Source organism: Pectinophora gossypiella, chromosome 5 (assembly GCF_024362695.1).
Source record: "Pectinophora gossypiella chromosome 5, ilPecGoss1.1, whole genome shotgun sequence".
NCBI classification, from domain to species: domain Eukaryota; kingdom Metazoa; phylum Arthropoda; class Insecta; order Lepidoptera; family Gelechiidae; genus Pectinophora; species Pectinophora gossypiella.
In genome coordinates, this window is record NC_065408.1 from 5,204,206 (window position 1) to 5,220,969 (window position 16,764).

The window sequence follows — 16,764 nt, forward strand, 5'->3', positions numbered from 1 at the left end:
GATTGAACTTTGCTTGGCTTTCAAATACTACTTCTCTTCTATCGTGTGGGTTGTGAGGTGGATTACCAACCTCATCAACCCTGGTGTCAGGGTTATTATTGAGCCACCAAAGGCCCCTAACCTGACTCATGTAACGACTACTTACTTACATCAGTAAGTAGTAACCGGGACCAACGGCTTGACGTGCCTTCCGAAGCACGGATCATCTTACTTTCGGACAATCAGGTGATCAGCCTGTAATGTCCTAACCAAACTAGGGATCACAAAGTGATTTTTGTGATATTTCCCCACCGGGATTCGAATAAATAATATAACACTACTGTCATAGAATAAGGAAGAGTCTGCTGTCATCATAATTCTGTCTGATTATTGGCTTTTTAAATTTCTGCCTATAATACTATTATTATAGGCAGAAATTTGAAAAGCCAAAAACAATAGGATGTATGTGTAGGTATACCTGCAGATTTTTCTTCGTTTAACCTTCTAATTTCATGGATAAATAGACATAAGCATCTTTATCTTTGTTTTAGGGTACTTATAAATAATGACCCTTTTTATTTCACCTTTTATTATTCTGATTAAAATAAAGTGAAGGAACATAGATAGCAACATAATTCTATCCAAATATCAATATTTGGTTCACATTATGTATTGTTGCTTAGCAGCAATATTTTTTACATATGCTTCTGCCATTAAATTATAATAAAGAAAGAATAATTATGTGTCCGAGTAATGAGAAAATACATAATTATCACGTTAAAGCTTTACAACGCCATCTATATTGGTTTTGGTGAACGTAGCCTGGAAAGTCGCTCATTGGCGTGTGTTCCATAAATTTTATGCCTCTCGATTAGTGATGTGCCGGATCGTTAAAAATGTATATCCGCGGATACGGATCTGAATACGGATATTTAGTGTAAAGATCCGCGGATACGGATACGGATATTCGGAACATCACTACTCTCGATCTCGGTCCTTTTCCTTTTCGGCGGATAAGAAAACCACAGATATAACTTAAAATAAAATTAAATGGCGTGTATTGGGATCAGCACTGGTGCAGTTATTTTTTAAATATTGTTTTATGTCATGTATCTTATTATTATTATGTATTTTAAACTATTATCGCTTGCGTAAAGTAGCGTACAAATTGTGAAGAACACGTGTATTTCAAGGCCCATTTTCACTTTTACCAATCATTGGCATTTATCTAACTTGTTATCACGGGGTGACGTCAGCAGTGAGTAGCATTATCACCATTGTTTGTATGTTCTTGCCAGTGATAATATCACGGCTATTATTATTTACATAAAATGGGTTTCTGGCAGAGGAAGATCTATATTGTTTTTACGATGACCAAATTGGAGATGTCCTTAGAAAAGGCTCAATACGATCTACTCTGAACCGGCGTGCGTGTATGAAGCGATTGATGAATGTGGAGGAAGCAAGAGAAGTGTGTGAGGATCGAAGCAAAACGTTTACAAGTACGTTTATTACAAGTGTAAAACATTTATAAGTATATTACAAGTATATATAGAGCTGTGTCTCGTCAGCATTAGCCGACGTAGGTGATGTTAGCTATTACATGTATTGTAGCTGTGTGCCGGCAGATCGCGAATGTGATCGAGGCGTGCTGCGCATTCCTGGAGCGGCAGCTCGACCCGTCCAACGCCATCGGCATCGCCAACTTCGCCGAGCAGCACAGCTGTGTCGACCTCAAGCAGAAAGCCAACCAGTTCATCGAGAGGCATTTTAGTCAGGTAATGATATCGTTGGAAGAGGTCAATCACTGTAATCGGCAGCCACTGCGGTCCTGTGGTACACCGGCTTGGTTCTCAATCGGGGAGCGCCGGTTCGAATCCGGGTACCGGACTTGCACTCATGAGTTATTAATTTGTTTGAAGTGCAGTCTAACTAGTACGGTCTAACAGAAAGCTCGGTGACGTTTGGGTACAGTCACGAGCAATACAATGTACCCACTTTAGGACTCTGTCGCACTAACAATTTGACATTTAGTGAGACTTACAGTTCAATTTGTCAAAAAAATATATGTGACATGGTACCAAAATGTATACCTATTAATGCGCGTGACCGTACTTAGTTCATCTTGTGGATGTACCTCTTACTACCCCAATTGGTATATAGTCGTGAGCTTATGTTATGTAAGTCTCCAATAGTGCCGATTCTGGCCGACCAAACTTGATTTGATTTAGTTTGCCAGTTCCAGAACTACGTCTATCTCTTACTTGCACTTATCGTAAGTAAAGGACAGTACTACAATTACAACGGTCAAAGTTAAGTTTTTTCGCCAGAATCAACACCATTGTCCTTTTAAGATATAGAATAGACACTTCAAAAAATATTTACTACTAAAGTAGAGTACGCGTGCGTAAGAAGTCTCGCGAGTTTTAATGGAACTAAATGGCAAGTCATAATAAATGTATAAAGGGATGTGATTTATTTTTAGTTTTTTTTTAATTATTTTCAATTCTATACTTTAGCTATCGAAAATTCCACTTGATATTAACTCAGAATAATGAGCTAAATCAGCCCCCTCAGTATTTGTTACGATGTCACTTACACCCCGAACCGGTACATACAGGTAGCCGTATGGCCGTATGGTACAGTAGGTATGGGTGTTAGTGACACCGTAACGAATACTGAGGGGGATGATTCAGACCATGATTCTGAGTTGATATTAAGTGAAATTTCCTATCGGAAAATTCATGAACATTTTTATGTTTTTTAAATTATTTTCCGTTCCATACTTTTGCGACGAAAAATTCCACTTGATGTCAACTCAGAATCATGGCCTAAATCATCCCTCAAAGTTTTCGTTACGATGTCACTATCACTAACACCTGTAGATACTGCGACGCCAGCGCCTTGGCCGCGGGACTTCTTTCGTGACGCGGACTCTAGGTAACAACTTATCAAACTAACACCTGCATGTTCGGAAACATGACAATTGTAAATTACGATAACAATCCATATCCATACTAATATTGTTTATGCCAAAGTGACTGTCTGTCTTTCTTGCATAATGTAAGAAAATTTACACATAAATAGATCGAAAAGAAAACAATACATTATATTGTAGCTTCATAATGCATACGAAATGAATACCACTTTAAAATAACCCATTTAAGAAATAGTCAGCAGCCTTCTCCTAAGCTGAAGGAATTTATATTTTCAACGAATCGAAATCGTAGGAATTACGATTGCGATAGAAACTAGTTATATAATTAAGCCTACTTAGGAATAGGAATTTGTAATATGAGGTATTATTTCTTATATTTTGCTATGTTACATTGCATACATCTTAATCTTGCTGGTTCGCGGGCGGCGTAAATTCATTATCTCAGTAAATGATGAGCTGAGAAGGCGGCTGGCACTACGGCCTAGGGGTCAAAAATTACATAACCTATGTCCACTCCATCGTATTATGATCCCTTATCGGTTCGACTCGACTTCGGATAAACTGTAGGTAAGTTTCTCAATTATTTTTTACCCAAACCACGTAATAAAACAGTCGAATGGCGACTAAAATAGATACTGGCCCCGGTTCCTACAGACACATCCTAATTTTATTTTAAGTTATACCTGTCGTTTTCTTATCCGCCGAAAAGGAAAGGGACGGATGATTGACAACTGAATGATTAACCCGAGCGAATAAAATAGGCATCTCGCTTATATGAACCAGTTTGAAGTGTGCTGTCAGCTTAATTGTCGGGTTATCGGCCAATATAAAATTATGGAAGGGTTTTTTAAATTTCTGCATAAAATTGACGTTTGTTCCATATGCCTGACGATTATCCGTCCGTATCTTTTTCAGCGGATAAGAAAAACTTAAAATAAAATTAGATGGTGTGTACAGGAATCAACACCATTATTTCGGTCGGACCTAATTTGTACTCAGAATTAAGTATTTTTATAGTTAGAATAACATAACATAACATAACAAATACTTTATTGCACAAACAGGAAAAAACAAAAAATAGGAATAGATATTGGATTAGAAACACGTGGTGAAGTTTTAGCTGATAGAAACTCCGCACTTGTGTTTAACTAAATACCTAACCGACTTATCGTCGCCGCATAGTGAAAACCACGGAAGCGCGTTTTTGACAAATCTTGGTAAAAAATGTGGTCTCAATTTTTACCCACAATAAGAAAGAAAATATTTATTCGGCAAAAAATACATAATTTCATATTGTTAAGTGGTAGTTAGCTAACAATAGAATTATAAATAATGCTGAAACGTCTGCAAATCAGCAAATGCCATAGCCTAGAAAAAATCTAGCTGTGACAAGAAAAAGCGCTTGCGTGGTTTACACTATAAGGCGACGTTAGATAGTTTCTTCGTAATAACTTCTATTAGTAACAATTCGCTTTTTTTCTAAGACTTGTGGACGTCACTTCAAGAGTTTTAAAGAAGGTCAAGGTAAATCGTCACTCACCTCACCTAAGTATTGGGTCGGTCATTGTTCTTTGTTGACACATGTCATGTCCTTTGAAGGAGTTTAAAGTACATTTCCCGTTTCGTATTTTCTCGACTTTATCGAAGCCGATAAGAGTTTAACTTTTGATATGAAAGCTATTAACTCGATATACAATGTTTATATTTTATATCTCTATATTGAATCTATTGAGATTACATTTTGCTGTGTCATTGTTACCAAGTTAAAAAGGGAAAGTACATTGATATATAATCGAAAAAATCATGCGATATTTGAAAAATAATTATCACCACCTTTCATCCATTATTTCTATTGAATTATACTCAGTGGACAGACATCAGCCGAGCGAGTATACATTTTAGAATTAAGTCTTACATTTCAAATATGTTAAAATTTTATTATTAAGAAGATTTAAATTTATTAATGTAAAATCTTAATCCTAAATATAATATATGATTATATATGAGTCATGTCAGGGGCCTTTGGCGGCTCAATAGTAACCTTGAAACCAGGGTTGATGAGGTTGGTAATCCACCTCACAACCCACACGATAGAAGAAGAATCCTAAATATGGATTTAATATATCTAAATATAGCTTGATTACTTTGACATATCTCTTTCTCTCCCAACACCAATTTATTTTATCTACATTTGACGATATCAATACTAGCTCTATCTCTTTCTGGCACTTATTATAAAAAAAAACTAAACTATCAACTAACTATAAACTATCTCTATTTCTCTACATACTTATAACAATTATATATTTGTGTATTTACTTTAAATAGTCCTTTTCTCTTTGCAGGTGTGTCAAGAAGAAGAGTTCCTGCAACTGACGCCGCAGGAGTTGATATGTCTCATACGAAAAGACGAGCTGAATGTACGAGAAGAACGAGAAGTGTACAATGCTGTTTTGAGTTGGGTGAGTTTATATTATGGTCTACTGTGCTGGACTGGGAACGAACCGAAGGACGTAATACACGATCCTTGAAGGACGTAATATACGATCCCGACGACCCGATTACTCTAGCCATAGAGGCGGCCAATCAGCTCGCGACACCAAACACTTCAGGACTTCGATACCGACCTCGCCGGCGTGGTCGACGATTTCCCTCAATCAGCGCTTATCGCTATCGACCCACTAGGGTCGATTAATTCTTTCAAATATTTTTCCTCTCAGACGACGCTCTGAGCCGAGGTTCGCACCCAACTGGGCACCCCTTAAATGTTGTCAGAAAAAAATACATGGTCCTGACGACCCGATTACATTTCAAATCTACAATAAGTCACGTCACGGAGCGAATAAGAAACATTGAACGCGTGCAGCTCGTTATTGCTTTTTTATATGAATTGCTTTTATATGACCTTTTTAACCCCCCAGAATGTGATTCTACAAAAAGATTTACGTGGTTTTAACTATAAGCCAACGACTTGTTTATTAGTATATTTGTTTCACCCGTTCTCACAGAATGAAGCCGCGACGTGGCTCGTCTTGCGTACGCGCTTGCGTATGTAAGCGCGACGCGATGTGTGAACGAGGAACCCTAACTCGTCTGTCAAATTTGACAACTCGTGCTTTGATATTTACACGCTCTTCTCGCGAAGTTAGAGTGCTAGGCCCGCTGCTTCTCCCAACCTCTACGTGGTACAAAGCACACCTTATTAAATATTCACCATGACGCGGTAACAACTACAGCAGGCGTCATAAAAATCATGTGATTAGAAACAGCGTGACATCATAAAATTGAGATAGTGCAAACCCATTACGTTATGACAATGACTAGTCGAAATGTGCATGAAAATTTATCGGTCGTATTTTAAGGCTCGGATCACCTTAATAATTATCACAAGATAAAACATGATAAGCTGAGAGGACTAGCCAATACCGATTTTCTGCTGTATCCATCCATACCGTGTGGATTACTACACTTCCACACTAATATTTCTAAATGCGAAAGTTACTGACTGTTTGTTACCTTTTCACGCTTAAACCACTGAACCAATTATTTAGATGAAATTTGGTATGGAGATAGTTTGAGACCTAGGGAAGAACACGGGATAGTTTTTATCCCAGAATTCATCCCCTAAGGGGACGGAAAAAACGTGGATAAAGACGCGGGCAGAAGGCTAGTAAATTATAAATGCTGTTAACTTTCCACAACTAAATCGTTGGACCTTTTGGTTTCAATAGCCAGGTAGGACCTGGGGATGCACACTGGGTGCTCAAAGATAGTTTACAATAAGCCACTCTCCCATGTCTTGGATGCGGACTGATTTTTCTTCGATTTGATTCACTACTGCATTCACATTACTGGATACGCTAATGTTTCATAAGTATTCGACATTCCTCGCGACTTCGAGACATGTGTAGGCATTATTTACCATATTATTATGGCGTGCAATCTCATAACAATATCTGTGTGTGCAGTAAATACTTTGAAGTAGAAATTTATGCAATACTACACGTATACTTGTCGGGTCTTCTTTGCGAGTCGATGGCGATCGATACAATTTTTTTGCTGATCAATAATAAGCTACGCTTGTCGGGTATTTCCCTTTATTCGGATGTAGGGAAAAGCATTTGATAAAGGAAATACTGCGAATGTAGCGATTTTGCTTTGTATTATCTATTGCTTCATCATTTATCTTTTCCGTTTATTGTACTTTGGTATACGTATAAAAACAATTTCTATAGAAATATACTTTCTGTACTTAGTTACGTACAGTTTCTGATTCAGGAACGTAATGATTTAAAAATAATAATCGATTTCCAGAAGTTCTGCAAACCTTAGCACACTCTGCACCAAATTACACACTATATTGATAGGTATATGATGCAATGTTCAACAACGAATAATATTAATTTCAACCTTGAATTTGCATTTTATCTTTTAATTTAAAGAGTATTTTGACTCCAACCAATTATTTTTTGTTTAAATATCAAAATTAAAAGCTGGTTTAACAGAAACTTGGTGAGGTGTGGGTACTTAATTCATCTTGCGATGGATGTAACTCTGACTACCTCAATTGGTATATAGTCGTGAGCTTACGTTGTTATGTGTTAAAAGTTTAAATAAAAAAAAACCAAGTACATGAAGAATACATCTGTTTCAGTTCTAAAGTTCGCACACGAACAATGAATGGACAATATTTTAGTCTTTATAATTATCTTATCACGAGTTATTATCTGAATTATATCTAAGAATGACTGGCACATTCTTATCTTTGTCCCGTATTCTCGTCAATGTAAACACACTAGGGATTTCAATTTGGTACGAATGTTAATACGGTCACATCCGGTCGAATTTTCGTCAAAAGATCCGACCGAATCGACACGCCAATAGTCTTTTACCGTTCCATTACGAAATCGTTATTATGAAAGATAATGGAGTGAGTGGGTTACACGTTTAAAAGTCAGTGTGCTCCCGTAGCTTGTTTCTCAAGCGGGGAGCGCCACAACATCCCCCGTACCGGCGTAATAACCAGCCCAATGAGTTATTCATTTATTCCCTAATGAGCGACTTTCCAGGCTACGTTCCTCAAAAACTAATTATATTCAAATTCAAAAATATCTTTATTCAGTAGGTAACATAGTTACACTTTGAATCGTCAATTTTTACATAACGAACGTCTCATCCGCCTAAAACTACTGCAGCTTCTCACAACCTGTATAGCCGGGGAAAAGAAGCTGCAAGAAAAACCTCGGCACAGGGCCCTAGACGTTCTTTAAAATCCTATGCCCAGCAGTGGGCGTCATACGGCTGATGATGAGGGCCCTGTGCCGAGGGTTTTCGAGGGTGTGCCGGGGTATATATATATATAATATACCCTAACCTTAACCTTATATATATATTATATAAGGTTAAACGAAGGAAATTTCCGTCGTTTAACCTTCTAATTTCATGGATAATAGACATGCATCTTTTATGGTCGTTTTTGGGTATAAATGATGACCATTTTTATTACACCCAGACACAATTACATCTTCCAGCCACATAATTATATGCATATATGCTTCTGCCATTACGTTGTATTTTGGAATAATTATATAACTACCCGAGTAATGAAAAAATAGGTAATTCTATCGCGTTAAAACTGTACAACGCCATCTATATTGTTTTTTGGTGAACGTAGCCTGGAAAGTACATCATTTCACTAACACAGTTGGATCGACCATTATAGATGGATACCACCCATCATTTCACGCTAGACTAAGAGAAAGCTCAGTGAAATGTGGGTACTTATGTTCATCGATGGATGTACCTCTGATTAACCCAATTGAGAATACAGTTGCGAGATGGTATGTTAATATTTTGGTCTCGACAACTACTTACTGAATTATGCACATTACATGAGCCTTTTGGTGTTAGGATATTATTGAATGGCGTTAACACCAAGGTTGGTGAGGTCGGTCATCGAACTTACAATCCACAAGAAACATTTTTTTTGACGTGACTTATTGTAGATTTGCTGAAGATGGCATTAACTATTTGGCCGGACAAATGGGGAGCGCTGAAGGCTCTCAACCGGTACAACGTTTAAGACAACAGGCCTGAGGGTGCCCAGTTGGCACTTTTTTTTAACTTTTTAGTAGGTACTTTGAAGTGAATACACCAATAGAAAGTACCTACTTCAATAAACTTCTTACTTCGTGTACTTTCAATGTGTAGCATTGAACTAAAAAGTAGAAAAAGGTACCGAAGTAAAAAGTTCCGTACTAAAAAGTAGAAAAAAAATAAAAAAAATAGAAATTAGAGTAAAGGAGTGTATAAATACATACAAATCTGGCAAGGTCGTCGAATCATGTTGTAACACCCGTATTACCGGATCAGGTTTTCCTGATCGCAATCCCTAGTAAACACAACTTGTTTCTAATGTCACCTTGTTATTCATTGTTTGACCTCAATTTCATTAACAATTGGACTGAATATTGCATTGTTTGGTGACGCATAGCATGAACAGCAGTTTTTTACACACACAATTGAAAATAATGTTAAACTTGGGGAATTACTACAGTGTTCCTTGTCATGTTAGATTATTTGACAATGGTGCTAATTCCTGTAAATACCATCTAATTTTATTTTAAGTTATATCTGTCCTTTTCTTATCCGCCGAAAAGGAAAGGGACGGGTAATCGACAAGCATAAAATTTATGGAACACACGTCAATTTTAAGCACAAATCTAAACCAACCGTCTAAAAATTTTACGTCAGTCAATAACCTGACACATTAATTTACTCATTCTTCCTAAAATTAAGAGCTGTGAATCATCCGTCCCTTTCCTTTTCGACGGATACGAAAATGACGGATATAACGTAAAATAAAATTAGGCGGTGTCTGCAGGAATCGGGGCCATTGGCGCAGATTCTTGTAGACACTTCTTAATTTTATTTTAAGTTATACCTGTCATTTTTTATCCGCCATAAAGGAAAGGGACAGATGATTGACTAATGTTAATTTGAAAATGAATGAATATCCCGGGCGAATCAAATAGGTATCTCGCTGGTATACAAATCGTTTAACGTGTGCTGTCAACTTTAATCTGTCGGGTTAATGAGCCCAATGTAAAATTTTTTGAATGTTGTTATAGATTTGTGCCTAAAATTGAAGGGCGTTCCAAAAATGTTATGCCTGCCTTTTCCTTTTCGGCGGATAAGAAAATGACAGGTATATCTTAAAATAAAATTAAATGGTATGTACTGGACTCGGCAACAATACGCTACTTCTCTAGGTGCTCTAAAGGCCATAACTTACCGTGACGCTATGGCCACGTCGCCAGCGACGTTCGATAAACAATTCATATAGAAATGTATGGCAGGTTGACAACTTGGCGACGGTTTGGCAACTTGGCAACGAAGCCATTTTAATATAAATTGTTACCTTGGCTTAATCTAAAAAAAACGTTAAACGTACTTGTCGTTGTTTTAACTTTTTTTAATAATAAACTATTCCTGTACCAATACTAACCACTGTTATGTAAATAATAATAGTAGTCGTAGGTACATTATGCAGACATTTGTTATCTTGACCTCTGTTAAGTTGTTATGAACGTCTGCAAATACGTAATATTATTGCGTTGCGGCGTTTCAAGCTTCAATGGTTACCTATTCGTAATAGGGTACTTTCCAACTAGTCAAATTAGTTACTTTTTACTAAACGTCAAAACACGGAATGGAAATGAATGAAAAAGCAACCTGTGACGTCACAGAAAAACGTGACAAAATGTCGCACAAAAATGTTTATTCTCAGATCGCGTAACCCCTGGCTAGTGCGGGTCCTCTAGACAGTTCCTACATGGTTGCCTAATAAATGCTGTCACTGGATTGACACTGTATAAGAACCAATACAATAACGGAATATTCCTCTTCCCAGGTGAAATACGACGAGGACAGGCGGCACCCGCGTATGGAGCACATCTTACAAGCGGTGCGGTGCCAGTACCTCACCCCCAGCTTCCTCAAGGAGCAGATGAGCACCTGCACCGTGCTGCGGAAAGTGCCCGCCTGCAGGGAATACCTCGCCAAGATCTTTCAGGTATGTAAACTGTTCATGGTGCTGATTCCTACAGACACCTCCTAATTTTATTTTGAGTTACATAGAATAAGGAATGATACTACGTATAGAACGGCAACTTTCCGCTCCCCACAAGCAGCTGAGCTAGGTTTACCCCGCTCGGTCTTACTTTAATCTTCAACCGTAAGGCCTCAGACGTCACGCACAGATGCATGTGTACGATAACGTCAATGTGTAGTGTCTGTGTAAAACGAGGTGTTTTGTATGAAGTGTCCGGGTGTGGTTTAAACCTGACTTTTTCTTATCCGCCGAAAAGGTAAGGACTGCAGGCTAATCGTAATCACCCTATTGTCCGAAAGTAAGATAAGCGAGGTATAAGCGTTTATATTTTTTTATAATTGATGCAAACCATCTAAAGATGGAAAGTAGCGTATTTGGGGCATGTTCTTAGGAATGAAAGATACCAGCCGCTCCAATTAATTATGATGGGCAAAATTGAAGGGAGAGGACGTCGAGTAAGGAGGAAGAAGTCGTGGCTGCGGAACATCCGCGAATGGACCGGCATTAAAAACATGGAGAAACTGTTTCGTCTTGCTTCTGACAGAGAAGATTTGTCAGTTCTCTAAGCTGACGGCCAACGTCCAGTAATGGACAAACACTGGAAGAAGAAGAAGTTTTTTTTTAAACTTATCCGAAAACTGTCAAGTAGCCAATTATATCATACAAGGGTTGCTGTGATTGGGTATACCCCTCACGACCCACACGATAGAAGAGGACCATCATATTATAATACTGTGGCACCTGTACTTGTAAAGCACATCTACGAACACGCAGCGGACGGCCTATCAGAGCGCCCGCCCGCCTACTTGATAAAATGTTTGTTTGCCGTATTCTTTTTTCTTACTAGTCTTGTGTTTGTGTTCACCGGGTTGTTTTAATATTTAATCTTGTCAAATCAAGTTCTAAAACCTCTTGAAAGTAAACAGTGATTCTAAAATCGTATTCGTTTGATTGCTGACTAACACATTCAACCTAAAATACACTATTTATAAATATTTCAGGACCTAACCCTACACAAGAAGCCGGTAGTAAAGGAACGTCGACCGAACACACCTAGAATCATATACGTGGCCGGAGGGTACTTCAGACACTCGATAGACACGTTCGAGGCTTTCAACCTGGATGACAACGCGTGGACGACGTTACCCAGGCTGACTGTACCCAGGTCCGGATTAGGCGCTGCATTTCTTAAGGTAAAGTTAGTGATGACCTTATTGTTGTTATTTAGACTAATTATTTCATTCATATTAGTCGTAATATGAATGAAATAATTAGTATAATAATACACTTCTCATCAAAAAAATCGAAACACTTCCGTTTTCATTGTTTCTGTCCGAATTTAACACAAAAAAGAATTCATACGATGAAAAAAAATACATAAATGTATAGCTGGCAGTTTGGCCATTACAGTAATAAGCGCAAATTCTAAATTCAAAATTAGAATTTCATTTGTTTATCTTATAAACGAAATGAATCACTGTTTTGAGACAAATGTGTGTTTAGGGTTGGAGTACACTTAGCGTTTAAAAACTAAAAATTGGCGCCTATCCTTAAAGTTTTTGTTTTTTATTTCAATACTGTGACTTTGGGACGTCTGAAAAAAGGTTTTTTTTCTAAAACGTATGGATACTTCGCCCACACAAGCCGCCCAAGTTGTGGCATTGCTGGATTCTGGCCTTAGTCAGCGTGTTGTGGCTGCAAGACTGCATCTAAGCCTGTCATCTGTTCATAGAGTCTATAAACGTTATCGGGAGACTGGTTTGTTCACGCGCCGTTCAGGATCTGGCAGGAATCGGGTCACTTCTGAGCGAGATGATCGATTTATTGTAACAACTTCTTTAAGAAATCGACGCCTTAACGCTTTTCAACTGCAGCAGCGGCTTCGTGTTGTACGAAGGGTGGCTGTAAGTGACTCTACAATTAGAAGAAGGTTGAAGGATCGTGGACTGGTACCGCATAAGCCAGCAAATGGGCCGAAATTAACTGCAGACCATCGAAGAGCGCGCCTTAACTTTGCACGTGAGCACCTAAATTGGTCATACCTACAGTGGAGCAAAGTTCTCTTTTCTGATGAGTGTAAAATTATGCTGTATGGTAAAGACGGAAGGAACAAGGTCTACAGAAGAGACGGAGAACGCTATGCACAATGCTGCATTGAAGAAAAGGTCAGCTATGGTGGCGGTTCGTGGACGGTTTGGGGAGGAATCAGCGCCGACGGTAAGACAGAGCTTGCTTTCGTGTCTGGGCCACGTCTGCCTGCACTAAACTGTCATCGGTACGTCGAAGAGTGTCTCGAGCCTCATGTGATGCCATATGCACATTTTATTGGCAACGGCTTCATATTCATGCACGACAATGCTAGGGCTCACACCGCGGGCGTCGTACGAGATTATCTTAACGAAGTCGATATCTCTATTATGGAATGGCCAGCAAGAAGCCCGGACATGAATCCCATTGAACATCTGTGGGATGAATTAAAGAGACGAATTCGAGCAAGAGATCCTGCCCCAGAAACACTTAGCCAGCTGCAAGATGCAATCCAAGAGGAATGGGACAATATACCACAGCATGAGATCGTGACTCTCATCCGATCGATGAAGAACCGTATGGAAGCAGTAATTAGAGCTCGGGGAGGGAATACAAGTTATTAAATAAACGTTTTTTAGCTTTTTTTTTCATTTACGTGTGTTGTTTTATCCATTTCCTTTACACTCCATACGGAATAAAAATGACTCATTTAACAAAATACGAAACCTATGAAAAATTCATTTAAATTTAGAACATTAACATTAAGATTTGATAAGCTCATATTACTCACTATTAAACGACATTTAACATTTATTCCTAAATGTACACATTTTTCTGATAATCCTGACAAAACGTAAACTTGCAAGGTGTTTCGATTTTTTTGATGAGAAGTGTATAATATAATAATAGGAAGATATATCAGTCGAGAATGTTCTTAGCTCTGTTTGGTGGAAATCGGTTCAGGTCTTCAAGGTCATCAGGTCGTTTGTTAAGTGTGATAGGAATGTTAAACGCTCAGTTTGGGTGCAAGCATATGTGGGATAAGTTATTTTTTGCTCTTTTCAGTTATATTTCGCATTTTTAACCCGTTTGTCATAATAATTGAGTACATTTTTGGTCGGGGGCTTTTTTAAATTTTTTATTACAATTACCGAAACGGTGTGCCATCACTGTGTCATGCCATGGGCCATCACTATGCGCGGGAGTTCACCGTGAAGATATGAAAATAATGTCGCATGGACGGTTGTCCCGGCTTGACAAGAGCTGCGGGTTCAAGTCCCGTGCGAGTCCGAATTTTTTTTCGATGTACATTTTGTCTTTGTATGTAAACTTGTGTTGTATTCCAGGGTTTGTTCTACGCGGTGGGCGGGCGCAACACGTCGCCGGGCTCGTCGTACGACAGCGACTGGGTGGACGTGTACAACCCCGCCAGCGAGCTGTGGCGGCCGTGCAGCCCCATGTCCACCCCGCGGCACCGGGTGGGCGTGGCCGTCATGGACGGGCTGCTCTATGCCGTCGGGGGGTCCGCCGGCTCCGAGTACCACAAGTCTGTCGAATGGTGAGTTTGTATCACCAGTAACATTTAAACATATAACACATACATAAACAGCCTATATACGTCCCACTGCTGGGCACAGGCCTCCCCTCAATCAACCGGAGAGGGTATTGAGCATACTCCACCACTCTGCTCCAATGCGGGTTGGTGGAGGTGTTTTTACGGCTAATAGCCGGGATCAACGGCTTAACGTGCCCTCCGAAGCTCCGAAACATAACATAAACAACCTTTATACGTACCATTCCTGGGCACAGGCATAATTAATCATACTACGTATAGAACGGCACCCTTCCGCTCCCCACCAGCGGCTGGGCAAGCCCCCCCCTGCGCTTCTTCCCGGTCTTTCTTCAATAGTATGGGCGTCAGACGCCACACACAAATGCGCGTACGATAACGTCAATGTGTAGTGTCTGCGTAAAAGATTTTTTGTATGAATTGTCCGGGGTGTGACTGTGGTACAACGGCTTCCTTCTCAAACGGGGAACATCGGTTCGAACCCCCGTACCTGACTTGCACGAATGTGTAATTAATTTGTAACGCTCAGTTTAGAGTAAATCGTACTAAACTTTTTTTGAGGACATCGTCAATTTGATCAGTGTACGTACTTCTAGGTCTTCCTTTACCAGCTCTTCCAACAACCTTCGCCTTATATACCGCTTTCATAATTCTAGAGTAAAAAAATTTTGGCGTTAACAGTGCATCTACCAACCAACATAATATGATCGAAGCTTGGGCACTATTGTTGTATCGTTTTACCTTGTTATAAGATATTAAAGTCTATATTGTGTATACTTAATAAATAAATAAATCATTGGCACATTGATCGTTCTTCTTCTTCTATCGTGTGGGTTGTGAGGTGAATTACCAACCTCATCAACCCTGGTGTGAGGGTTACTATTGAGCCGCCAAAGGCCCCTGACATGACTCATAAACGGCTTAACGTGCCTTCCGAAACACTGATCGTCTTACTTTCGGACAGTCAGGTGATCAGCCTGTAATGTCCTAACCAAACTAGGGACCGAAGTAATTTTTGTGATATGTCCCCACCGGGAATCGAACCCAGGACCTCCGGATCGTGAGCTCAACGCTTAACCACTGGACCACGGAGGCCGGCTGATTGATCGTTGAAACTGTTAGATAACAAGAAAAAAATACCTCTTCCAGTTACGACCCAGAAACGGACAAATGGACGTCAGTAGCGCCGATGGGGTGCGCGCGACTCGGCGTGGGGATAGCGGTTGTCAACAGACTACTGTACGCTGTGGGCGGCTTCGACGGAGCCAGGAGGATCAATACCGTCGAGTGCTACCACCCCGAGAACAACTGCTGGACTGAAGTCGCCGCTATGGCTGTGGCGAGGAGTGGGGCGGGTAAGAATCATTATAATTAAATTAAATTTATTCCTGACTTAGCCATCCACCATTATTAAAAGTACTTAATTACAATTTATATATAAAATGTGCTCGTCTAAGTAATGAGGCAATTGTATATTTTGTTTAAACTTGTGTAATATGCATTGTACTGTATTCATTGTTAGATAACTAAATAAATAAATAAAACTTTATGGAACATGTCAATTTTAGGCCGAAACAAACTTTAAATTTTTTAGTTTAGGAACATTTTAATATTCTATCAAAGTTTGTTGGAAGAGATCTGTCAGAAAGATTTTATAAACATATCAAAGACTTTTGACCATGTGGTTTATCATATGCGAAATTGTCCTCAAAGTGTGGGATTACTCTTCTATCCTGTTCTATTTTTTTAATCGTCAAAAATCGATTTAACTCTAGCGATTACTGGGCGCTAAAAAGGCCACATTAAAACAGTTCATCTTAAAAGCAAAATTCCAATTTGACATTTGCGCATATAAAAGTAACTGCGCAATGTCAAATAGCCATATTGCTTCGATGTGGGCTTTTTAACCCCGCCGGTGTGTCGAATAAAGAACGTACTGGGTGGCAGGCGTGGCGGCAATGAACCAGTACATCTACGTGGTGGGCGGCTACGACGGGTCGGCGCAGCTGTCGTCGGTGGAGCGCTACGACACGGAGCGCGGCGTGTGGGAGCCCGCCGCGCCCGTCGCCGTGGCGCGCTCCGCGCTCTCGCTGGCCGTGCTCGACAACAAGCTCTACGCCATGGGTACGGGCTCTC

The 16,764-nt window shown here is 39.5% G+C and overlaps 1 protein-coding gene across 2 annotated transcripts in view; it reads left to right on the forward strand.

Moving 5' to 3' along the window:
• LOC126366590 (kelch-like ECH-associated protein 1B) overlaps positions 1-16,764 on the forward strand; it is a 54,104-nt gene that overhangs the window by 33,683 nt on the left and 3,657 nt on the right. For both annotated transcript variants that reach the window (XM_050009751.1, XM_050009750.1), the window contains exons 5-11: positions 1,608-1,757; positions 5,263-5,379; positions 10,830-10,991; positions 12,032-12,223; positions 14,405-14,616; positions 15,778-15,983; positions 16,576-16,752. In XM_050009751.1, the coding sequence (XP_049865708.1) occupies positions 1,608-1,757; positions 5,263-5,379; positions 10,830-10,991; positions 12,032-12,223; positions 14,405-14,616; positions 15,778-15,983; positions 16,576-16,752 (1,216 nt within the window). The remainder of the gene's footprint in view (positions 1-1,607; positions 1,758-5,262; positions 5,380-10,829; positions 10,992-12,031; positions 12,224-14,404; positions 14,617-15,777; positions 15,984-16,575; positions 16,753-16,764) is intronic.